At 39.4% G+C, this 26,786-nt stretch overlaps 1 protein-coding gene across 2 annotated transcripts in view; it reads left to right on the top strand.

Moving 5' to 3' along the window:
• CNTNAP2 (contactin associated protein 2) overlaps positions 1 to 26,786 on the top strand; it is a 1,640,949-nt gene that overhangs the window by 791,812 nt on the left and 822,351 nt on the right. For both annotated transcript variants that reach the window (XM_074945269.1, XM_074945270.1), the window contains exons 7-8: positions 3,018 to 3,161; positions 9,052 to 9,316. In XM_074945269.1, the coding sequence (XP_074801370.1) occupies positions 3,018 to 3,161; positions 9,052 to 9,316 (409 nt within the window). The remainder of the gene's footprint in view (positions 1 to 3,017; positions 3,162 to 9,051; positions 9,317 to 26,786) is intronic.

Here is a 26,786-nt window from a genome sequence, read left to right as displayed (position 1 = left end):
CCAAAGTTTTCTGACTCCCAGTGCCTTGATCTACAAGCTAGAATACACTCCCTCCCCCCCTCCCCCAAAGGTAGGATAGCATCTAATGTTTACACTCCAATTAAACACCTGCAGCTAGCCTGTGTCAGCTGACTCTGGTTCACTGGGCTCCGGGTCTGTTTAATTGTGGTGTAGACATTCAGGCTTAGGCCGGAGTTGGGCCCATGGGAACCTGTGAGTGGGGATGGTCCCAGAACCTGGGCTCCACTCCGAGCCTGAATGTCTGAATCACAGTTAAACAGCTCCGGAGCTTGAGACACATGAGCCCGAATCAGCTGGCACAGGCCAGTCGTGGGTGTTTAATTGCAGTGTAGATATGAGGCCTGAATCTCTGTCCCTTCCAACAAGTAGGGCAGTTTCCCAGGAGCAATCCTCTGGGGTATGTTCTGTTTTGAATGTGTGTGGGAAGCTCCTCATCTCTGATGGAAGTTACATGAATACATCAAAGAGAGAATATACTATGAATTTGTTTCAGTAATTCATATAAATGTCAGTAATAGCCCTGAACTGTCTATCTCCTTTCCTCTCAATTAACACTGTCTTTTTAGTGTCTCGTTGTCATACACCACATTTAAATGTGCTGCCCTTATGATAAACTAATCATAGGTGATAAAGCTGAGAGAATCAAAACTACATTTCAAATGGAGAAATTATTTTTTAGGTTTCTCTCTTTCAGAAGAGATAAGCCAGCAAGAGAAATTGGCACTATTTCTAATTACGCTGTTAATGCAAAAAAAAAATAAAATAAAATAAAAAATCAATCAATCCCTCTGAATTTGTCATCCTGTCTGGTTGTCTCCTTTTTTCCTTCACTTTTTTCACAATCTTTTTCTTTTCCAGTTTCCTGCTTTTATTTCAAGTGCATAAATACTGGCTCACCAAAGAATGTGTTGCACCAAATAAAACATTAAGGGTTTGATCCTCAGCTGGTGTAAACTGTTGTCATTTCATTAAAGTCAACAGAGCTTAGTCACCAGCTGAGGACGTGGCCACAAGATTACATGAAGGAGCCCATGTGAGCAAGTTTTAAAGCCTTTGGTTTTCAGATGCATTGCATTGAATAGGCTTTAGTTCTTCTTAAATAATGACTCAAGGATCTTCCCCTCTTTAAGATGGAAAAAGAAATGTTCAAAACATTTTTTAAATAGATAATGTTCCCCTTGAGTTTCCTTTTCCTGCTCTCAATAATACCCAATAGAATTGACAAAGAATGATGTTTGAAAACTTATTTCTGGCAAATTCCAGAGGCAGTGTCTAAGACAGGGATCGGCAACCTTTGGCACGCAGCCTGTCAGGGAAAGCCGCTGGTGGGCCGGGACGGTTTGTTTACCTGCAGCGTCCACAGGGTTGGCCAATCGCAGCTCCCACTAGCCGCTGTTCGCTGTTCCAGGCCAATGGGGGCTGCGGGAAGAGGTGGCCCGGCCTGACGGGCCGTGTGCGAAAGGTTGCCGATCCTGGTCTAAGAAGTTTGTGTGAGCATTTTTGGGAAGGAGTATACTTTCGTATATTATTGGTACCATCATCTGTTTAATATAAATATTAGGGCTGTCAATTGCGCTGTTAATAATAGAATTCTATTTATATAAATATTTTTGGACGTTTTCCACATTTTCAAATATATTGATTTCAATTACAACACAGAATACAAAGTGTACAGTGCTCACTTTATATTTATTTTTATTATAAATATTTGCACTGTAAAAACAAAAGAAATTGTATTTTTTCAGTTCACTTAATGCAAGTATTTTAGTGCAATCGCTTTATCATGAACGTTGAACTTACAAATGTAGAATTATGTACAAAAAACAACTGCATTCAAAAATAAAACAATGTAAAACTTTAGAGCCTACAAGTCCACTCAATCCTACTTCTTGTTCAGCCAATCATTCAGACAAACAAGTTTGTTTACATTTGCAGGAGATAATGCTGCCCGCTTCTTGTTTACAATATCAGCTGAAAGTAAGAACAGACATACTCATAGCACTATTGTAGCCGGCATCGCAAGATATTTATGAGCCAGATGCACTAAAGATTTACATCTCCCTTCATGCTTCAATCACCATTACAGAGGACATGGGTCCATGCTGATGATGGGTTCTGCTCGATAAAGATCCCAAGCATTGCAGACCAACGCATGTTCATTTTCATCATCTGAATCAGATGCCACCGGCAGAAGATTGATTTTCTTTTTTGGTGGTTCGGGGTCTGTAGTTTCTGCTTCGGAGTTTTGCTCTTTTAAGACTTCTGAAAGCATGCTCCACACCTCGTCCCGATGAGATTTTGGAAGGCACTTTAGATTCTTAAATCTTGGGTCAGGTACTGTTGCTATCTTTAGAAATCTCACATTAGTACCTTCTTTGTGTTTTGTCAAATCTGCAGTGAAAGTGTTCTTAAAATGAACAACATGTGCTGGGTCATCATCCAAGACTGCTATAACATGAAATATATCGCAGAATGGGAGATAGAGACAGAGTAGGAGACATACAATTTTCCCCCAAGGAGTTCAGTCACAAATTTAATTAATGCATTATTATATGAATCACCATTAGAGGTTAGAGAATGATTCCAAACAAATAATTTGACTGTCTCCCCTACCTTGTTTACAATTTTTTCTGTGATGGATATTTCTTCCAATTCATTTATTATTTGATATATTTCTTGTTCTATAGCTTGTGAGTGAGCAATTCATGGTGAAATGTCTAGAATGGGATGAAAGGTCACATGGTATGCTTTGTTCCATATAGGGATGAATGTTGGTCTCCAGGGTGAATATTTGCAATTACAAAATCAAAATGTGCTTTCTTCCATTTTTTGCTGGGCTTATTTAAATTTGCTGTTTGGGCAAACAGTAGTGCTAGCTATCTCATTTGCTGTGTGTGAATGTTCAGGAAAACACATACATCTGCAGCATATTTGTTTTAAAATTCTAATATATTTCCCTCCAGTTACTATCTACAGTCTCTTGTTTGTTTTCAAAGATAACCTTTGGTGGCATGCCTTTTTCTGGGAAGCCGAGTTCAAATAGCAGGAAAAACTTCAAAGGCTGTATGGAAAGCATCAATTACAATGGTAATAATATCACAGACCTTGCCAAGAGGAGGAAATTGGAACCTTCTAATGGGGTGAGAACTTTTTCATGATCATCTAAACTTCTGACAAGTAAAGGAGCATACATAGATAGTGTGACTCTGCGTGTAGCTGATACCCAGGTGATATATTGTAGTAACATGATATGATAAATAACTTTTATCACATACCTGTGCAGTTTACCACATACTTATGAGCACATTACTTTACCCCTGTGCCAGCTCCTCATGGACATTCCAAAATGTTTGTGTAGTTTCAGACAGCTGCTATTTTAAAAAAAAACCAACTGATAACTTTCTCTTTTTCTCATTGGATATTAATTCCTGAGCCAGTGATAGCTTTCCTAGATGTAAACATGTCATGGCTTCAAAGTCTAATCTCTCATGTCCCTAAAGACCTAGTAGTGGGGATACCATTGGAGAGAGGAGATTCTCCACTTCACCTGGCATTGGCTTCTAGCCCTGGAAGGCCTCAAGATATCAGACTTTAAAGTCATGTTGTTTTATAAATAGAAAAGCTATTTTGGAGGTAGTTTACATTATATTAATTTCAATTTTTCTCTCCCTTGGAAGAACTGCACAATGGTAATCATGAAAACAAAATCCTATGTCTTTACCAGAGGAGGGATACAAGAACTAGTCCCATTAATATTTTTAAGTCTGTAAAAAAATTCCTAAAATAGCTTTTCTGTAATATATGTGGCACACATGGAATACATGGTGTTGTAGTGTAGATTAAATGTTTTACTGTCATGAGTCCAGGATGACCTGCCTACATCATTCATGGCTTCCCCCTTCATAAGCATTGTAACCCTCACAAACTCCTGCCAATAATATCTTCATACAACATCATGAGCATTGTAACCCTCACAACATCATGTACTCTTTATAAATACACATGAATATGTGATGGTGATGAAATAGTATAAAACTCCTAATTAATCTATACATATACAAATCTATACATTTAATATTAATACGCTGATATAAAGTATCTGAGGAATATGGCTGAGTGATCATGACTGCGTGAATGATAATTTTGAATTTTCTGATTTTCATCTTAAAATCTCAGAAAAAGCTAAACTTTAAACAGTAACACTGTATTGCACAAATAGTACATTTTGTTATTTCTACACCAAATTTCTTTAGACATGACAAAGACATTAAGCATGATGTGCATGCCAGGTATGAAACTCTGCTTCAGTATAAGAGTTTTAAAACCCAACCATCCTGAATCCTTGAAATTCTTCCTGTGCTTCAGGGGATTTCCTGCCAGACATGGTGAAATCCATTTAATAATATTGAATTCCTGTGAAAAAGATGCTCTGTTTTCTGTAGGATATGTGGGATTTTAAGTGTCCCACAATGTACAGGACAAATGAGCTAAGCAACACACATTATATGAGAAATCTTGCCAGATTTTCAGTTGGGTGCCTAATTCAGGCCTGATTCAGAAACGCATCCCTGTTAAGGAAGGTATTTATATGTGTGCTTAAGTCCAATTGAAGTCAATGGGATTTAAGTCCCTGCTTACATGCTTTCCTGGAATAGGAACAGTTTTAAGTATGTTACTTAAGTGCTTTCCTGAATTGGGGCCCCAGATAAGTTGCATGATTCTCAGAAGTGCTGAACACCCAATGACAGTCCTGTAACCTATGGGTGCTGTGGGTTTTCAAAACCTTTAGAAATCAGACTACTTATTTAGTTGCATAAATAGTGACAGGGATAGATGAGAATCCCTCTTCTTTTTTTAGTATGAAATTATATTACAGTGAGATCCACAAATGTAGTATTGTTATGCACTAGTGCGTCATCAAGAGTCTATTGCAGGCTCATTTAATTCGATGCTTCTGTTGATTTCCAATTCTAAGAATGACTATAAAAATAGAAGTGACCTTTGTTTTCAGTAGAATTACTTACACTGCCTCACCTCTGCAAAAACAAAATCAATTTTGTTCTAATTAAACCAACATGGATTTTTATGTTCCTTGCAAAAGCTTTTTTGCTCTTCTTCCTCAGCCTGATTTAGCATGAAAACTTGGGTTTTGTTGATGATACTATTGTTAACCATGTCCATTCCGGTGATGTCTAGGCATTAACTAAGATTGAGCTTCCATTGTAGCAGGTGCTGTACAAATGCAGAGTAGCAGAGAGCCCATGCCATGGCAACCTTACTATCTAAGTAGACCAGACAGACAAAAGGTAGGCAAAAGAGATTTAATACAAGCAGAATGGTCAGTGTTAGAGCTGGGCAGGAAATTGTTTTCCTGTCACACTTAAACTATTCTGTGTCGGGGTGAACCTGAGACTTTTCAAAGGTTTTTTGCAAAGAGAGAGAGAGAGAGACCCACCCCAGATTATCCAAGAACCAGGTGGTCCCAAGTGAGTGCCACCATCACCACGCTATTCTGGAACAGGTCCCTCTCAGCCTCTCCTGTTGAAGTTGTTACACTTTGTATAAATAAATATTTATTAGAGCAGGGACTTGAACCAGAAATTCCCACATGAGTGCCCTAACCACTGGATTACAGAGTCAGTCTCTCTCTCTGGCCCAATAAATATTGAATGATTTATTTAAAAAATGGAACAGCTCCAACAAGAGTGATTGGGGCAGAGACTGAATCCGTTAGCTGGAGGTTAGAGCCCTCGCTTGGAACGTTGGTGACCTAGTCCCTGTCCCTGTCCCTAATCAGGGTCCTGGGTCTTCCACATGCCAGATGTATGCCTTAATCACCAAGTTCTTGGCTGTTCTGGGTTTGATCTTGCTCTCTCTCTCTTTCTGACCAGAAATGACATCCTGGACCTGAGACCCCTTCCCAACTGAAGTTTCATTTTACTGGTGCATCAGCAAATCAGCATTTTCTTACAAAAATCTGTTCTGTTGAAAAATTCCCAACCAGCTCTAATCAATGTTATGACAGCAAGTTTAATGTTGCTTCCACTATTGGTGGGGCGGCGGAGGAGGAGGGAGGGAGGAAGGAGGGGTTAGCTAGGAGGAAATTGGCTAAATAGAAAGTCAAAGGAAAGGGAGAGGAGTGATGAGAACAGAGTGGGTGAGAAGGAGGGGAAAAAGTATGAAGGGCAGGTGTGGACTGAGGCTGAGGTGAAGAGACTGTGCAAGAGGGGACAAGGAGTGGGTTGGAGCAAGCAGCCAATCAGTGCAGGTCAAAGAAAATCCAGTCAAAACCATAGAAAATATCAGTGTCCATCAGTCCCTGTTTAAACTGTTTCCACAGCTGCTCTCCTGGCTTCAGTCTCTGCCTGGCTCCTCTTTGCTGTTTCTTTCCCCAAGGCTACATTGTGGGGGAGAGAGAAAAGATGCTGCATAGGTGTTCATGCTTGGATGATGGAGGGAAGGGCCTCTCCCTTGCACAGTTCTTGGCCTGGAGGGTGCTGGGGGGTAGGGTGTGTCCAAGGCTGAACCCCATTTTACCCCATCTCTCCCCCACCAATGCAGCAGGTTAACCAGCTTAACCAGCTTCTCCCGCTGCTCTGCTAGCTTCAGTCTCAATGCATAAGCTAAATATGAAGGGAGTATTTTTTTTATTTAAACTGTGTGCTTTAGACCAGCATTGTGTTAAGCCTGAAGATGAGTAAAAATCTATTTTTATAAAAATAATGAACCAACACTTGATAAAACGTTAGCAGCGGGATATAGGCTTTGCAAAACAATCCGTTCTGAGTTACCTCTCTTTTGAGAATATCTATTCAGTTTATAGTTCTGTTCATTTGGAAAAGGTTTTAAAAGGCAGTTGTTTTTCCAGCAGTGGTGATGCCTGGATGTGGATAGGAAAAAATGTAAATTTAGACTTATAAATGTAAATTTAGAGTTAATTTACAATATAGGGTAAAGATCATAATGCAAAGCCCAAGCTGTCTAACTTGAGAAGCTTCCACTGTTAGTCTTCTAGCATACTGTTAATAATTTTGCAGTAAGAACAAAAGTCTCAACATAAATGCACGGTATATATTTGACTTTCAGACTTCAGTGCTGGATGAGTACTTCAGCAATTGATTCTGAACCTAGTCCATAGAAAAGGATCCATTTCTCTTTGAAAAATATGAATCTCGTTATTGTGGCAAACTTCAGATGAGTTCTAACTCTTTTCCCAGCTCTAGTAGACCATCTAAGTGAACTGGGCTTTACATAAAAGAGTAGTTTCCTGATGATGTACAGTCAGGGAGGGAAATAATAATCCAGTTTAGATTAAGTTGAATATCTCAGTAGAGAAAAGATCAGATCGGCTAACTGACAGAGAAACATGAAGGGAGTTATAACCTAGAATTATATGCTTCTTCCACAAGTAATCCTTTACACTGTTAGCATTTAGGAATACATTATCTCATTCCTGTGTAAGGGATTTGCATGCATTCACACCCATTAGTAATTGTGGGAGTTACATATGCAACTCTCCCATGCATTAGAGGCAAGAGAGATTTAACGGTTCAAGACAGAATGTCAATCAGTTGTGAAAGCCGAGGCATCTTTGTCCTGAGGAAAATCTCAGTTCGTCACAGTAATAAAGCAACAAGAACTCTTAAATGCATGATAACGTGTGCCACGTACTGCTGATTAATTCACTAGGTACTAGGACAAAACACTTAGAATGCTGCCTTGTGTACCTGGTATGTCACCATTGAAGTGCCATCACAGAATGTCAGCTCTTCAGAGACACTGTGGTGCTCTGTGTCTATGCAGGACTAACTTGTCTACACAGGAGTAGTTACTCCCAGTTAATTAGCAGTCAATTAATTCAATGTAGTTAACATATTTGCAAAAGCTAGTCTGGATACTCTGCAAATTTTTGTTCCAGGATACAAAATTTGTGATTTACCCTAGGGCTCAACCTAGCGGATTCTGTAACAAATGTTTGGGGATGTTCAAACTAACGTTTACAAATATATTAATTAACTTGGGTAAAATTTCAGTCAATTAAAACCTCAAGGTGAAAATCTCTAGGCAAGCTCACTGGGACTCGCTTACAGTAAAGCAGTGAAGATGGTCCTTAGCCTTTATCAGTTAGGTGTTTATCATGCTCCTCATTCATGCTGTGAATTAAAAGCTTCAATAACTCTTTGAAACAGTGAAGTCCCTAAACTCTTGAATATAATGTTGTGTGATATATGTTCCAGATGTGTGTTAAAATGATACTGTAACACTGGGATTGTAATAAAGACAGACACTGGTCTTTAACATGTTCAGAATAAACACTTTTATATTTTTAGACTCAGGATGTCTTACATAGTTAGAACTTCTGTGCTGATGACAGCTAAATAGTAAATCTGCTAATTATACTGCCCTCTAGAGGCAGGATGCCAGGCCGTATAACTTTCTGGCACTTTGTATAATGTCAATCTGATACGTGGATTGCATCTATAAAAACTTCCAATTTGAATACTATAATGCCACAGAAGCTGCTTACTTTTAAATTTGTATCTGGCATGGGAGCACTGTGTACTAGCACATAGGAGATATGTAAGTGAGGGGAATCATGCTCTTCCCATGATTGGTGTCTGTCAATGATACTTTAGGATTTATTTTTAGAAGAAAGTCAATGATACTTTAGGATTTATTTTTTCTTAAAAAAAATTTTTTTTTAATTAAAAATTTTTTTAAAAAATCATTTTTGCTCCTCAGGGGATTAGTAATGACATGCAAAGTCTGTCACTGTTAGGTCACCATATATAATTCATCCCTGGTCAGTAATCTTTACATCTAAACATATGTGCTTATTTCATCATCATAACCTGCCTCTCATGCATTTTAACATGCAAAATGCCCCACACATTTACTTCAGTTGAAGTCTCATAAATAGAATGAAGCTCATACTCAGAAACCACACATTTCTAGCACTATTTATGGATGTAGAAAAGTTTAAACACTGTATTTAAGTTTGGGGTTTTGTGCTTTTTGTTTTTGTTTTAGGGAAACTTAAGTTTTTCGTGTGTGGAACCACATACAGTGCCTGTCTTTTTCAATGCTACCAGCTACCTGGAAGTGCTTGGTCGCCTGAATCAGGACCTGCTTTCAGTCAATTTCCAGTTTCGGACCTGGAACCCCAATGGACTTCTCCTGTTCAGCAACTTTGCCGATGGATTGGGTAATGTCGAGATTGACCTGACTGAAGGCAAAGTCAGTGTTCACATCAATGTCACCCAGGTGAAGAAGAACCGAATAGACATCTCATCAGGTAAGCAGATTTTCAGGGTTTCGGGTTTATTGTAAGTCTCACAACAACCACAGAGAGTTCAAAATTGAAAGAGTTTTATCCCTTGGACTTAAGTTCCAAATTTAACAACATTTTTTATTGTAGATTAATGAAATCCTTTATTTTATGCTTTGATGAACGAGAGGTGGAAGATGTGAAAATGGTATTTTCTTTTATAACTTCCTCTCATCTCATCCTTAGTATTCTCTGTCTCATTTTGTTTTGAATAGTTGTGCTAAGCAAACATTTATAGTTGGTCTAAGGACATTTCTCAAGTATTAGAGTATGGTTATGCTACATTTTTCCTTTCTAATGGCTATTGAGTTTTCTGTCTTTTTACCCCTTGCTCCATTCTCAAAGCAGCATTTATTTTTCCTCCCTCTCAAAGGGAAGACAGCATAGCCATTTCAAAGGTTGCTGTCAGTCTGATCTGTCAGTATGGAGATTGGAACCTCTCATGTTCATTCAACCTTCTACCTCTTCATTTCCCCAGAGACCATCAGTGGGTACATCTATAGTGGGGAAAATAACACATTTGAACTAATATGGTGAAAGATACTATTTTTATCTTAGCGTGGATGAGGGCAGTCATGTTTAAAAAAAACATGGTTAACCTTAGAGTTGGGTTAGATTTGAAAAGTAATTATCCAATGGTAAATCATGACCAGCTAGTGTACTTTTAAACATGGTTGTCTTTGTCCATCCTAAAGGCAGTATTGTGGGCAACATTGTATTAGTTAAGCTATGTCAATCAACATATTTTCTAATGTGGTGCATTTTCCCAGTAAAGATATGCCCAACAGCGTACCTGATCGTTGTCATGGTGAGCTAGGTTACCCAAGTTTGCTTTCAAATCCAAGTGCTCTGTATGTCAGTGTGATACATTTTCTAGAATTGAGGTCAGGCTAATGCCAGATATGATATATAGCTATTAATTCACCAAGAACTTCATAGACTTAAATTTGAACTTTTTCGGGGGAGAAGGGTGGGGCATATACTTTAATCTTCACCTAACATTTCTGTTCTATCAGTGTTCGGAGGTTAGCATGATGGGGAGAAAAAGAAACCACTTTTCATAGATAACCTATCTGAAGTGTACTAGCTGAATATTCATGCTGTACACAATTAATAATTTTCAAAGGGAGCTTTGAGGAAGTGTAAAACAAGAAAAATGCTTTGTATTTTTTTTAAATAAAAGTATTTATCACGTGGATGAATCAGGACAGTAACAATTTATTTGATAGGTTTCAGAGCAGCAGCCGTGTTAGTCTGTATTCGCAAAAAGAAAAGGAGGACTTGTGGCACAAGTACTCCTTTTCTTTTTGCGAATTTATTTGATGTGTGGAAATATTTTTATGAGTTCTTTTCTTTCTTTTCAGCTCACTAAGGCATAAAATAGAGCTGAATAAAAGTTTTGCTACAAATCTAAAATTAGAGGAGTGTGTAACCTGTTTAGAAGTAGAACTGAATATAATATAATAGTCATAGCACCATTTAAAAAAAAATCTAAATGTATTTCGTTCTGAGTTGGTGGAATTGGAACATTTTATGAAATATGTCAGTGATGTTTTATGTTATTTTTACTATTAGATTTGGTGGTTAGGTATTGTTTGTTGTTGTTTTAGCTTGGCAATATTAACACTGTAGATTTTATTTTATTTTCCTGTGTATTTATAATGTACAAATGATAAGAGTCAGTAGTGCTCTGGATATAGTGCAGGGAATGGAGAGGGAACATTTTGGCTCATGTGCTGGCACCTCTTAACAATAAGTACCTTGCCCCTCCACCTGCTTGCTCCCTTGCTCTGCTGCCCCAAAGTCTGGTTTAAAGACAGTTTCTTCCTGATGCCATAGGGGGCTGTCAGAATACTTTTGCATTGCATTTTGAATCATCATCAATTTGTTCTGGAAGTAGATTTCACAATCTGTTCAGCAAAATATTTGGAGTCCTTAAAATTTCACCAAGTTGCCATTAATTTGTCTGAAGCTTGACTTGGAGTGAAACCATATAAAACATCAGTTAACATTTTGTGAAGCGGACTCGCATGAAGAGGAATCAAAAATGTTTGCTCAAACCTCTGCCAAAATAAGCCACTGGATTTTACACAGCTGTAACCTAACATCAAGACACATGACTTCTTCCTCCAAAAGAAATCCTTCCAATCTACCTGGATGGTTTAATCAATAGTCCAGGAATCACATACAGCCATTTCATTTTATGACTGTGTTTACTATTCTTGGTCCTTGCTTCCATTGGTGCTGTATATTATGGTTATGGGTGCCTTATGGTGCTCAATAATATTAATAATATGCTTGGTAGTACATTTTTGTCTTTAGACGCATTTGTGTTTGGATAGTCATCCTGCATGTCTTTTGATCCATTTTACTTCCTTATTGTCGCTTGAGAATCAGTGTGCTTGAATTGTGTATGCATATGAGGGTAAGTAGAAGACTCTAGTTCTCTGTCAAAACTGATGACTTGCTAATTAAATTCCCATCCTTCTAAATGATTACTTGATACTCCAGATTCTCTTATTAAAATATTGTGCCTCTGTTGTACAGTGCCTTGTGATGTCTGGTAAGATTCAGATGATATATCAGCTGAAGCTTTTGTTGTCATCTTGGCAGAGCTTTCATATTTTAATTAGATTGAATATGTTGTCTTTGTACAGACAGGCAGCTCTTATTTTACATATTTTCATGGTATTTTATAGAACATTTGCTGAGTCATTTGCATTTCTAGCAGCCTCATAGCACCTATACCCATATTTATTGCTACCTATTGATGTCAGTGAGATGAATGGTTTACAGGTCATTGTAAAAGATACTAGGTACAACTGCAAAGTTTAGAGGCAATAGAATCAAGTAATCATCAAGGAGAATAAATTGACTGTGGTAAGAAAAGTGAGCACTGCTGTTAATTTGAGGGCTCTAAAGGAGGTTTATTGTTTGTCTTTAATGGCAATTCTGCTGCTCCTATTGTCATTTTATATAATGCTGCAGTGCTATATTCATCCAGAATTCTGTAAAGTAGTTTAATTTAAATCCTCACTATATTGCTGATCAATTGCCTTTACTTCTTCCCTGAGGTAATAGGGTGCAATCATGAACTTTCTTTCCTCAGCTTAAAATGTGTTTTCCATTAGCAGAACTTGATTGCTCAAGTATTTACAGAAAGCAAATGCAAAAGGGTTTATGGAAAATTCATTTTCAAATATAAGGGCGTACTTTGGGAAAATCTGTTATGGTATTTTCAGGCCCCAGCAATAAATATTACATTTTGAGGGTGTTTTGCATATATTAAAATGTTGTGTATTAGAGATTCTTTTGACCAAATTCCAACCTCTTGAAGTTTGAAGTCTGTTGAACATTCTTCCTTTCATTGTTTGGGAAGGAAGCTACATTAATGCAATTTTGTTCAAAAACAATGTGCCTTCTGCACAGTTGGACAGATATAATGAATGAGATGGACTGTGTCAGAAGCAGTGAAGACAGGAGAAAGCAAGGGATGAGCTGAGAGAGGATGTCCAGAATTAACATTATGACCTTCAGCTGCGATTGTGACGCTAACTAGCAACGTTGTTTGGGGTGATATCTTATATTAAACGATAAACATTCAAAAGTAAAAAGCTAGTGGTGGTCGTGGTACATGTAGGTACCAATAACAGGGAAGGATAGGAGAGAGGTCGTGGAGGCCAAATTTAGTTTGCTAGGTAAGAGACTGAAGTCCAGGACCTCCATGGTAGCAGGGCCAGTTAGACAGGCAGAACTTCAGGGTCTCGATGCATGGATGAAACAATGGTGTAGGAAGGAGGGGTTTGGATTTATTAGAAACTGGGGAAACTTTTGGGAAAGGGGGAGCCTATATAACAGTGGTGGGCAACCTGCGGCCCAGAAGGGTAAGCTAATTGCGGGTTGCGAGACATTTTGCGGACATTGACCATCCACAGGCATGGCCTCCCACAGCTTCCAGTGGCCACGGTTCTCCATTCCCAGCCAATGGGAGCTGCACGAAGCAGTGGCCAGCATGTCCCTGCAGTCCGTACCACTTTCCAAAGCTCCCATTGGCCAGGAAGGGCGAACCACAGCCACTGGGAGCTGCAGGGGGCCATGCCTGTGGATGGTCAATGTCCGCAAAATATATCGCGGCCCACAATCAGCTTACTCTGATGGGCCGCATGCGGCCCACGGGGCGCAGGTTGCCAAACACTGCTATACAGGAAGGATGAGCTCCACCTAAACCAAAATGGAACCATATTGCTAGCACTTAACATTAAAAAGGTTGTAGAGCAATTTCTAAACTAAGGGCTGGGGGAAAGTCGACAGGTGTAGAGGAGCACGTGGTTTGGACAGCGACATCCCTTACAGGACAATCTACTAATGGAGATTCTCTATGTCCTAGTAAGGAGGAGAGTATGGAAGATAAAATACAGGTAGGATCTGCTGAGAAACAGTCAAATGATAAAAAATGTTACTCAATTACATCATCTAATAGGCCACAGCTAAAAAGTGATACATTTTTAAAGTGCTTATATGCCAATGCTAGAAGCCTAAATAATAAGATGGGTGAACTAGAGTGCCTCGTATTGAATGAGGATATTGATATAATAGGCATCACAGAAACTTGGTGGAATGAGGATAATCAGTGGGACACAGTAATACCAAGAAACAAAATATATCAGAAGGACAGAACAGGTCATGCTGGTGGGGGAGTGGCACTATATATGAAAGAAAGTGTAGAATCAAATGAAGTAAAAATCTTAAACGAACCAAACTACTGTAGAATCTGTATGGATAGTAATTCCATGCTCAAATAATAATAATAATAATAATAAAAATAATAATAATTAATAATAAATATCGCAGTAGGGATATATTGCCAACCACCTGACCAGGATGGTGATAGAGACTGTGAAATGCTCAGGGAGATTAGAGAGGCTATTACAATAAAAACTCAATAATAATGGGGGATTTCACCTATCCCCATATTGACTGGGTACATGTCATCTCAGGACGGGATGCAGAGGTAAAATTTCTTGACACCTTAAATGACTGCTTCTTGGAGTAGCTAGTCCTGGAGCCCACAAGAGGAGAGGCAATTCTTGATTTAGTCCTAAGTGGAGCACAGGATCAGGTCCAAGAAGTGATTATAGCTGGACAGCTTGGTAATAGTGACCATAGTAACATCCCTGTGGCGGGGGAAACACCACAGCAGCCCAACACTGAAGCATTTAATTTCAGAAAGGGGAACTACACAAAAATGAGGAGATCAGTTAAACAAAAATTAAAAGGTACCGCACCAAAACTAAAATCTCTGCAAACTGCATGGAAACTTTTTAAAGACACCATAATAGAGGCTCAACTTAAATGTATACCCCAAATTAAAAAACAAATAAACATAGTAAGAGAACCAAAAAAGTGCCACCGTGGCTAAACAACAAAGTAAAAGAAGTAGTGAGAGGCAAAAAGCCATCCTTTAAAAAGTGGAAGTTAAATCCTAGTGAGGAAAATAGAAAGGAGCATAAATACTGACAAACGAAGTGTAAAAATACAATTAGGAAGGCCAAAAAAGAATTAGAAATACAGCTAGCCAAAGACTCAAAAAGAGATACCAAAGAAATTTAAGTATGTCAGAAGCAGGAAGCCTGCTGAACAACCTGCAGGGCCACTGGACGATCAAGATGCTGAAGGAGCACTCAAGGACGATAAGGCCATTGCGGAGAAACTAAATGAATTCTTTGCATCGGTCTTCACGGCTGAGGAAGTGAGGGAGATACCCAGACCTGAGCCATTATTCTTAGGTGACAAATCTGAGGAATTGTCCCAGATATAGGTGTCATTAGAGGAGGATTTGGAACAAATTGATAAACTAAACAGTAGTAAGTCACCAAGACCAGATGGTATTCACCCACAATCTCTGAAGGAACTCAAATGTGAAATTGCAGGACTACTAACTGTAGTCTGTAACCTATCATTTAAATCAGCTTCTGTACCAAATGACTGGAGGATAGCTAATGTGACACCAATTTTTAAAAAGGACTCCAGAGGTGACTCTGTCAATTACAGGCTGGTAAGCATGACATCAGTACTGGGCAAACTTGTTGAAACTATAGGAAAGAACAAAATTGTCAGACACGTAGATGAACATAATTTGTTGGGGAAGAGTCAACATGGTTTTTCTAAAGGGAAATCATGCCTCACCAATCTACTAAAATTCTTTGAGGGGGTCAACAAGCATGTGAACAAGGGGGATCCAGTGGATATTGTGTGCTTAGATTTTCAGAAAGCCTTTGACAAGTTCCCTCACCACAAACTCTTAAGCAAAGTAAGCAGTTATGGGATAAGAGGGAAGGTTCTCTCATGGATTGGTAACTGGTTAAAAGATAGGAATCAAAGGGTAGGAATAAATGGTCAGTTTTCAGAATGGAGAGAGGTGAATAGTGGTGGGGCAGTACTGGGCCCAGACCTGGAAAAAGGGATAAACAGTGAGGTGGCAAAATTTGCAGATGATACAAAACTACTCAAGATAGTTAAGTCCCAAGCAGACTGTGAAGAGCTACAGAAGAATCTCTCAAAACTGGGTGATTGGGCAACAAAATGGCAGATGAAATTCAATGTTGATAAATGCAAAGTAATGCACATTGGAAAACATAATCCCAACTGTACATATAAAATGATGGGGTCTAAATTAGCTTTTGCCACCCAAGAAAGAGATCTTGGAGTCATTGTGGATAGTTCTCTAAAAACATCCACTCAATGTGCAGTGGCAGTCAAAAAAAGAAAACAGAAAGTTGGGAATCATTAAGAAAGGGATATATAATAAGACAGAAAATATCATATTGCCTCTATATAAATCCATGGTACGCCCACATCTTGAATACTGCGTGCAGATGTGGTCGCCCCATCTCAAATAAGATATATTGGAATTGGAAAAGGTTCAGGAAAGGTCAAAAGAATTATTAGGCATATGGAACGGCTGCCATATGAGCAGAGATTAATAAGACTGGGACTTTTCAGCTTGGAAAAGGGATGACTAAGGGGGGATATGATAGAGGTCTATAAAATCATGACTGGTGTAGAGAAAGTAAATAAAGAAGTGTTATTTACTCCTTCTCATAACACAAGAACTAGGGGCTACCAAATGAAATTAATAGGCAGCAGGTTTAAAACAAACAAAAAGAAGTATTTTTTCATACAACACACACTCAACCTGTGGAACTCCTTGCCAGAGGATGTTGTGAAGGTCAAGACTATAACAGGGTTCAAAAAAGAACTAGATAAATTCATGGAGGATATGTCCATCAATGGCTATTAGCCAGGATGGGCAGGGATGGTGTCCCTAGCCTCTGTTTGCCAGAAGCTGGGAGTGGGTGACAAGGAATGGATTACTTGATGATTACCTGTTCTGTTCATTCCCTTTGGGACACCTGGCATTGGCCACTGTTGGAAGACAGGATACTGGGCTAGATAGACCTTTGGTCTGACCCAATATGGCCATTCTTATGTTCAGATAGTGTGCCGTTCCCCTCTGGGGTTGTCTGGACCGGTGATCTGCTAGGTCACTCTGATCCTTGACTCTGGAAGGCAACCTTACCCTGCTCTGCTTTGAGAACCCCCACTCCTGGGCTGTTCACACACAGCTTCTGGCATGTAAGCTGCTCCCAACTACTTGCAACTGAATGACACTAGCCAATACCTCTGGTCCCAGACACAACCCTAGGAACCTCTGTCTTTCAGTTTCCAGTTATGCCTGCTGGACACAGCAAGCTTATATAACTTCATCAATTTAACAAAGAAATTAATATGTACGAGGCTTGTTATCCCAAGGGGAGTTTGACATGCTTCAAACCAAATGCACTGCTTCAGGTAGAATAAACAAACAGATTTGTTTACTACAAAGATACATTTTAAGTGATTATAAGTCAAAGCATAACAAGTCAGATTTGGTCAAATGAAGTAAAATCAAAATGCATTCTAAGCTGATCTTAACACTTCCAATGCCCTTACAAACTTAGATGCTTCTCACCACAGGCTGGCTGATTGCTCTTCAGCCAGGATCTCCCCTTTGATCAGTGCTTCAGTCACCTGGTGTGGTATCTGTAGGTATAGGTGGAAGAGAGAGGAAGAGCATGGCAAATGTTTCTTCCTTTTATCATGTCCTTTCCTCCCTCTTGGCTTTGTTTCCCCCCACCCCCCTTCAGAGTTAGGTGAGCATTACTGAGTCTCTCCAAGCAAGGTTGAGCAATTCCCCTGGTGTGGCCTGATGTTACACTAGCTGAGGATCTGGCCTAAATTACCTTCTGTTCATTTTAAAACAGCTAAAATTCAATAAACACCATGAAAGTAAAATGGTGGAAATCATTATTGACAAAATAAACACCAAAACCCAACATCATAGACTATATTTCTAGTGTTCAAATTTTCCTAAATGGAAAAGTGGCAAGCATATCAGGAGAAAAGTATCAATGACTGCTTCTTATTAGGAAGTTATCAGTGCAAGTGAGGTTAATTTCAGATCCTCCTTTTGATATTAATTTCTGCTGCGGCAATGTTCAATTTCTAGTAATAAAACTGGTACTAAATATAATCTCTGAATTAACCAAAGATCCTTCCCCAGGGCCAGCCTTAGGCTCTGAGCAGCAACCTAGCACTCAGGCCGTGGCTCTGCAATGTCTGGGGGATTTTCCCACTCAGTTCCAATCCTAAAAGGCTCAGATCTCTGTCTGGTGCTTCTGGGGTTGTCAATTAACTGAACAAATGGGAATTAACACAAAGGAATTGTCCCAAAGCTGGATTGAGGCTCTCTTCCTTCAGAGGACACTTGCCAGACTCTGGCCTGCTGTATTAATTTAAAGGGAATATATGGGCCCAAAGTATCACGGTTTAACATGAGACTGAAACTGTCCAACATTAAACAGTTTTAAATGAGGTTTGATATCCAGAGACATCAGTTTTAGTTTCATGGCAAACACACCAAGAATCTCATGCCAAATTTTAGGACTTTATTCACTAAGATACATGTGATGGAGTGTATTAGGCCTGGAGCCCCACTGTTGGAGGCCTCACGGTGCTACCATACTTCTCCCAGAAAAGAGCAGGGGATGTGGGACCTCCAAGCTGCTTAGAGCAGCTGCATGAGATGCAGCCAACCAGAAAAGGGGCTGCAGGGAGCAGCCAATCAGGCACCAGCACGTTTTGCCAGGCATAGGGTTTGTATACTTCCCTCACACTGGTACTAAAAGTGGTGGGAAAATCACATGGATTTGCAAAAAAATGAAATCAGTGTTGAGAGTGTGTATGTGTGTGATGGCAAAAGGCAGATTTTTCTGGGAAGTTATGTGTGTGTGAGAGAGAGTATGTGTGAAAAATCTCTGTTATAGCAAATGACCTACTTCCATTTACACTTTGTAAAGTGTTGGAGTTTTTTGTTTTTGTTTGCTTTGTTTTGAAGAAAGCTTTTGTGAACAAGTACAGAATTTACCTAACTTGTGAGGAATTGAGGCTCGTTCCTAAACTTTTACTATTCTGACTAGTCCTGTTGACTTCAGTGTAATGACCTGTGTGAGTAAAAGTAAGAGTACATCAGGCAGATATTCCTTAAGGCCCCCCTGTGAGGTAGGTAAGTATTATTATCTCAATTTTATGGATGGGGAAAGTGAAGTAGAGAGAGATGCAGGGGAATTTTTAAAGAGGGCCTATTTGTATTCACAGCACAGAATGTTAACACTCAATTTTGGATGCTGCAATATTTGAAATGGCTTCAGAGGGGGCATCTTTTTCAGTTTGGCATCTGTCTAAAACAAGCAGAGTTTAAGACCCTGAGTTTTGTTAACAGTGTAGGGACTCAGTCTCGTTTTCAATTTGTAGGCTGCCTCCAATCTCTAGAAGAGAATGTAAAGATCACCCCCTCAGTAAAGACTGCCAGCCATTCTTTCATCAGATAAAAAAAATTATCAGGTGAAAAAAAAGTATTTTCCTTTTCAATTTGACCCTTTGGTTTTTCTCATTAATGCTAGTAATTCATTATCAATAGTTGGGATTGGTACTTAATCCATTAATGACTCAAAAGCCTTCAGGTTTGTCTGTCTGTATAACTGGTGGATAAAGCTTAGGTAACACAAATCAGGAATGCCAAATACTAAGACAATCCAAATTATTTGTAGAGGAGAGAGTATGACCAACAATTTATTGAACTATACCATTCATTCCCAGTCTCACTTAGTATAGGGGCATAGATTTGAGCTACAACAATTTACATTCTCTTGTTCAATGCTAGCTAGAGGTTATGTGTGTTACTTTAGGGATTTTTCTGGCATTGCCTTTGCATCTTTATTATACACAAATAAGCTGACTGTGAGAGGTCCACAAGGCATGCAATAAAAAGGATTTGGGTGAATAGATTGTAGCTCATGGCAAGCTTTATCTGACTGTGACTTTACATCATATTTCATTTCACAGAGACTCAGTTCTACCATCAAACAGACTGAGGAGTACTCTATTCTTAACACTATTTAACTGCATGCTGGTTACATGTATTATTTGGGAAGTTGTTTCCAGCGTGAAATAAGTAAAAGAAATGGAGAAGGAAGGAGAGGAGATATTCCACCGCTTTACGTCAGATTATGTCACTTTACTGACTGTTTGCTCAGCCAGGTTTCTCTTTGTCCCATGGGCTTTTAGTTTTTAGCCCCAAAAGGATCAAACAGGGCTGCGGGAAATAAAAAAAACGGTTGGTCAAAAATTTACTTCCAATAAGCACTGTTGAGCTAAGAGAAGGGAAGGGGACAGATCTCCCAATATGGAAGGCAGAGGCAGCTGTCATGCAAACTCCTGATTCTGCTCTTCCCTGCACCAGAGTAAATCAGGAGCTAAGTCCATTTGGTCAACAGAGTTACTCCAATGTAAAACTGGTGTAAGTGGGAGGTGAATCTGGCTCCGTGAGAAAGAACAATAAATAAGACAGAGTGTCAGTGAATAGCCTACTGAATGGGATAGGATTATGCCGGTGTGAAGTACCTAATGCTTGTCTATATATCTAGAATACAACTAGCCAATTGACCTTTACTATACAGAGTTAACTCTAATTAATATGTGCATAGTCAGATATTGGTCAACATATACATTAGAAAGAGGAAAGACTCTCAGAGCTAAACAGTCCAGAGATTTCCTTTTCCTCCTGATTTTAAAAGGACTATGCATTTATTTATTTAATTTGGGAGGGCAGGGGGCAAATTCTGCTCTTGCTTGCATAGGGTAACTTCTGAATAACTTCCCTGAAGTCACTGTTGTCAATCTGGATTGACTTCAGATATAAGTGGAAGCACTTGGCCCTTTGGAAGATGGAAAGGGAAATGTCCTCCTTCTCTTCTTACTCTGCCTAAAAGCCTCTTCTAGTGAGATTTCTAGCTCAGGTTTGCAGACCAACAAGCTCCTTTAAACTGAGTTATAGTTCAGAAAGGTATCAAAACTTTGGAATGCTTTGATCATCCAAACCACATATCTCAATTTCACTAGCAGGGGGAAAAACCCTGGTATGTCACTAATAACCACAAATCTCACTATAGGGAAGCAATGTCAGAACACTCAAATGCTACTCCTGTGAAATTCTGTGAGAGCTTACCTCTGTTCCTTGATGACAAACCACATACCCATGGCTCAGTGAGCAAAATAACTTCCATTCCTATAGAGGAAAGGCAAAGTTTTCATGGTGGCTGATTCTGAAATAATCCCCTGATTTATCGCATGTTTACCTTCTCACTTTATGGCTTTTCACAGACAGCTTTGACCTTTCCTGTTCAAACATCCTCAACTCAATCTAAATACAACAGGCTCTATGAAGAGCTCTTGGATTTTTAACACAGTCTACAGCATAAATCCCTGCAAAGGGACATTGTCCCTTTGGCCCTTAATATCTTAACAGAGAAGTTTCCACTATGCATAAAATCTTCCACCATTAAATTTAATTCCTCTGCCTGGAGTTCCTTTCTCCCTCTCCGAGCTCCCCTTAGTTAACATCTCATTCCAAATACAAGCTTCTGCTCAAGGCTATTTCTCTGGTTCGTCCTGTCAAGCACAAACTTATTAGAACTTGGAACATGAATATCTTTTTGTCATCTTTATCTGCATTAGATAAATCCGCCTTCTCCCCATGGGATCTTTCTGGGAAGCTTTCCACCTTTCTTTTGTCTCTGCTGAGTCTCAAGTTGCCAGAATTACAGTTCTTTTATATTTTAGACTCTGGGTTAAGATAACATCCTTGGGGTAATAAAGTGTTGCTGTGTGACAGATCTAAAGCACTACTGGTCCAGCTACAATACCTAGTGGCATTTCATTTGGGAATCTCAAGAAATGTTTTTGCTTTCATTGTTAAATAAAGATTCAAATGGAAAAATGTGTGTGTGTGTGTAAAAGAGGAAGGGAGCACTCCTTCTGGCATTGGGTTAGCAATCCCATCTGGCTCTCTACATATTATTGGCTCTGGGTTAAACACGGTCGTTGTATTTTCTCCATGTTATCTAAAGTATTAGGTATAGAACTATTGTATTACAATGCAATAGGTTATCAAACCAGTTCTGGGAGGGACCAGAGTTCTTCATTGCTATCTTTTTTCTTTTCAGAAAATTGTTGAGGTTGACTCAAGTTTTTGTAATTTCTGCTTTACAGAGAATGACCTTTCACTGTAGAGATGACTACCAGATACAGAGGCTGCATTCTACAAACTAGGTGATAGAGGAGCAACTGAAAAAAAGATTACTGATACTAATAAAACTGCCCATTACCTGCATTGCACCTTGTCTCATACTTGCGGGGACTCACAATCAGGAGATCTGAGTTCAGTCCCCAGCATTCTTACTGACTGGCTGTGTGACTTTGGGCAAGTCACTTCACCTCTCTCTGCTTCAGTGTCTCCACATATAACATCAGTGTCATAACACATAGTGACCTTTGCAAGACACTGTGAATTTCAGTGATGAACGGCTGATATATGCCAGGTATCATAACTACCACTCAAGCAATCATTTTGTTATGCAGATTTTTTTTTATTAGGAAGAAAAGAGAGAATATTAAAGAGCTAGATGGGAATTTTAGCTTCACAGCTGTCTGTTAAAATGTATGTAAGTGATATGGATAAAACTGGACACAACTCTTTGAAAATATACCCTTATCACCCATGATTTTTTAATTAAATAAGTTTGATGGGCAGCACGGTCAGCCTTAGTTACTTTCCTTGCCATAGTTGTCATCTTCAAATCATTTCCTTGCTTGGGAATCACGATGGCATTTTCAATTAGGGCCCAATCTCGCTCCAACAAAGTCAATGAGAATTTTGCCATTGGCATCATTGGGAGAAAAATGGGACCCTTAGTTCGGAATGGTAGACAGCTGCCCAGTCTTTCTACCTTTATCCAGAGCACATGAGGTTTTACTTCAGAAGCTCTTCTTTCTCTGTATTATGTTAGTATGCATATTTGCGTCCAAGGACAGCTCTCCTGAGATCTTATTTGGCAAGATGAAGGAGACTTATTTAAAACTATTTAAATCCTATTGGAACAACAAGAGGCTGGTATTAAAAGGTTGTTAAAAAGGACATGTCAGAATGTGATAGTTGTTGGCTTCTCTATCTTTAGAAAGTTCAACATGATTTTTCACCACCACCATTATTGCTTTCCGATTAAAGTAGCTGTGAAGAAAGGAACATTAGGTTATGCTTATGCACATTCTAGCAGTGATGTCCTTAAGGTGCCAGTGAATATTCGTGTAAGCTTCATGTAATAGGAAGGGGGTGAAGGAAATGTTTTCTAATTGCTAGAAGACTGGGTATCAGAACTTTTACACTCTATTCTCAGTTCAGCATTTTGTGACTTAGGTACCTGAGGTTTAACTCTCCCAAAACTTTTCTCATCTACAAAGTCTCATGTCTTTCCTTCTCCTTAAACTCTTCTCATCCTCAAACGGTTGAGGTCAGGGTCAGTCTCCTTCCATCCATGGAGGTCCGGAGATGCCTCTAGTGTTCCTTAACATCATACTGTGCATTAGCCTGAAGGGATTACTCCAGGGGGTAGACAATAGGTGGACTCTGGGTCAAATCTGGACCACCAGATGCTTTTGAAGAGACCCTGAAATCTTTGTATTTACTTATATTTATCATTACTGTTGTTGTTTATTATTATTTTCTCTGGAGTCGGGACCTTGACTGTACCATGATGAAGAAATGTGGACCTTGACAAAAAATAGTTGACTACCCCTGGATTACTCAGTAGAGATTCAAGGGGGCATCCCTTCTTACAGAGGCCAAAGCATGCTGCTTCCACTTGCTTCCAGGCCAGGGTGCAAGGGACAAAGTTCAGTCCTAAATGTGGAACCTGTCATAACCAACTTCAGTTTTCAATATCTTTTTAACCCGATCCTGTATCGTATGCATTTGGCTGGGGATCAGAGCAGTGGACTGGACTTACACACTGAAGCTCAGACTTTTCCATTTTGAGGGCCTGTGCGGTTGATTATTTATGTTGGTAGTCTTTCTCCTAGAAGTTCCATCAACTCTGCATTGCCAATTTTAAAACTAAAAAATAACATAAACAGCTAGTGTATGACGAGGCTTCCCTAACACTTGCCTGCTTAAATGTAAATGGTTACTTATTCCACTGATTTCACATGGGCATGTCTCTATATGTCAGTGATAGCACAGGGTGACTCCTGCGCCTGTGTGTATCTTTCATCAGATATTAGGGAAGTTTAAAATATGTTCAGAATTTGTAATGGGTTAGATCTTCAATTCACTGTTGGTTTGGGGACTGCAGAAACGGAAGCACAAATCACTGTGTTGTAGTAGTTTCCTGCTTTTCCTGGAGTCTTATGAAAGAAGATGTAAGCTTCCTATTTTGAAATTAGGCCCAGCCCACACAGTGGCCTTTTACTTCCCTACTAACCGGTAGGGGCATAGTTGTCTAAAAACACGGTTCCTGTCAACACAGCACATAGTTAATCAGTTACTAATTTGATCGTAATAATACACTGCCCCGGTAGCTACCTTGTCTGGTGTATGTTTGATATCCCGTAAGTAGTCGGGAACATGTGTAAAAAGGGGTACTCCTAACTGTGTCACTGTAACCAGTAAAGACAAACCCCCCTCCACCATGCAGTTAGACATCCCCCAGTGCACCTTCCTATGTGTGGAGAGTGCCACTGTATGCACCTGTTCTCCCAGGACTTGATCCTTTCACTAGAAGCTGACCCAAGGCCTTTCCTGGCTGGATCATTTGGAGCTACACGCTGGATTAAAATTCTCAGCATTTATTTTGCTGGCCACAGCACTCATACTATTGTCAGCATAATCTGCACATTGTGAATTGTAGAACAACTGTATATATCCTGGGTGGAAACAGACGCCTCTCCCCCCCCCCCGGCCCATTCCACCCCCCACCCCCCACTCTTTCAGACAACATAGTGGTTTTGTTGCATCTGGGTTCACTTCCCAATCCAAGTGCAGTATATATCAATTCAGGATGACCCACTTCCATCAGGCACCTGTCACAATTTCCTCTCTCATTTTATAAATACTTTGAAGAATGTGGGAGAGATCTGTGATATTTTTGTGAATATAGTATTCAATTCTGTTTGTTTAATTATGGCTCAGTAGGTCTGCAGAAAGGCAGACAATTTGCTTAGTTGCTGGTGCTTACTTGTCAATACACTGAGCCAAATGTAAGAGGTCTATCTCCAGCCTCCCTGGTAGGATGTATAATCTGTCTTGACTGAATTCGACAGTCCCAGAGCAGACAAAATAACTTTGAAATGGATAAAATTAAGACTGCCCTGAGACACAGAGGGAAGAGTCAGTGTCTGCAGAGAAGCAGACTGTAACATGTTCGCCAGTAACAGGGGAATGCTTTTTGTTATGAAGAAATTGTCCTGCATCACTGCATTTACCTACTGTTCATAGCTCCCGAAGGGAAATCTCTGGCAGGCATTAAGCCCAGCTGGACCTGCTAAGGAAACATGTTGGTGAGCAGAGGTTCTGGAGCCCCAGTCTAATAGTGGGGTGAATGATGGGATTGCACTCTGAGAGAAACACAGGCACTGGGTCTGTTACTTGAAAGATGTGAACATAGAGAGATGGAGAGAGAGATCAAAGGTACAGCTAACCCTGAACAGATAAGTGCATTTACAGAAACCATTTAATATAATTTCCAAAACCAAACGCCAAACAGTACAACATAAAATACTGTGCAGAAATGCAGAGTGGTGAAGTTATCATTTAATAAATTAAATCTGTCAGAGCTACCTTTGCCCATTTCTCCAAAAGGGGGAGAAGAGACCTTCTTTTCCCTTACAGCATGGGGTTTTTTACTCAGAATCAAAACAGGAATTCCATTCCTAGTAAAAATGTCCTTGAAGCTTTCTTTAATTTGTGCTGAATTTTGTCGTTTCAAACTTTTAATCCTATTTGTTATTGTTAGTTGACTATGTATCCTATTACATCACTAACTGGTTGCTTATATTAAAATGAATAAAAGTTGCACCAATATCAAACGTGATCATGTTTTTTACGGAGAAGACCTAATTGCGAATATGAAGCATTAATTTATGCGCTGGGAACTGACACTCAGTCTCTTCTCTTTCATTATTATTTAGGAGCCTGGGCAAATAGATTACTATCTGTGACAGATTTCTGGCAGCCCCTTGTGATTTGAGAGTGTTATTTTAGAAGGCAGAGAGTCATTTTTGTATATAATGAAAGGAAAAGATGTCAGACATACATACATCTTTTATGTTGCATAAAACTTAACTACTAGGGGTGAGATTCTGTTGTCAGTTACGCCAGTGTAAATTCAGAGTAACTCTATTGACATCTGGATTTACACCTATGAAACGGAGAACAGAACCTAGCCCTAGGGATGAAATTCAACTTTTGCATGAGCAATGCAGCTCCTATTTAAACTAACTTGGCCTAGCTGTTTTATAAGTTAGTGTAGCCATGAAGAATTGTGGTGTGTCCTTTGGCATTCTCTATTGGCATTACTTGTAATAGTCTTAAAAGTAAACTTTTTACGCAATGCTCCCTTGAAATGGCATCATCTATGTGTTGTTCTATATCTACTTTATGAGTATAGCTGGCAGAAGCTGTTACTTTTTGGTGTAAACATAAACTCAGGGAAGAAGGAAATGTTTCTTATATGCATGTTGCTGGCTGTGCCTTCATTTTGGTCTCGCAAAAGATGGTGAGTCCCTTCAGGCATCTTTGCATGCTACTTCTTTCCATTTTATAATGCTGCTGAAGCAGCAGCACATGAGCACTGAGGTGAAACAGAGCAGCCAAGCGCCTTTGGATGAACAGCAGAATATATTGTCTTTGGAAAGTTTCCTCATTAGCTTTATGCATTTGGTAAAGAATCTAAATTTTCTTGCCATGAAGCAGCACTATAAAATACATCGTTTATTCTAATACAAA

This window comes from Natator depressus, chromosome 2 (genome assembly GCF_965152275.1).
Source record: "Natator depressus isolate rNatDep1 chromosome 2, rNatDep2.hap1, whole genome shotgun sequence".
Classification (NCBI taxonomy): domain Eukaryota; kingdom Metazoa; phylum Chordata; order Testudines; family Cheloniidae; genus Natator; species Natator depressus.
This window is presented reverse-complemented; position numbering and strand designations above follow the sequence as displayed.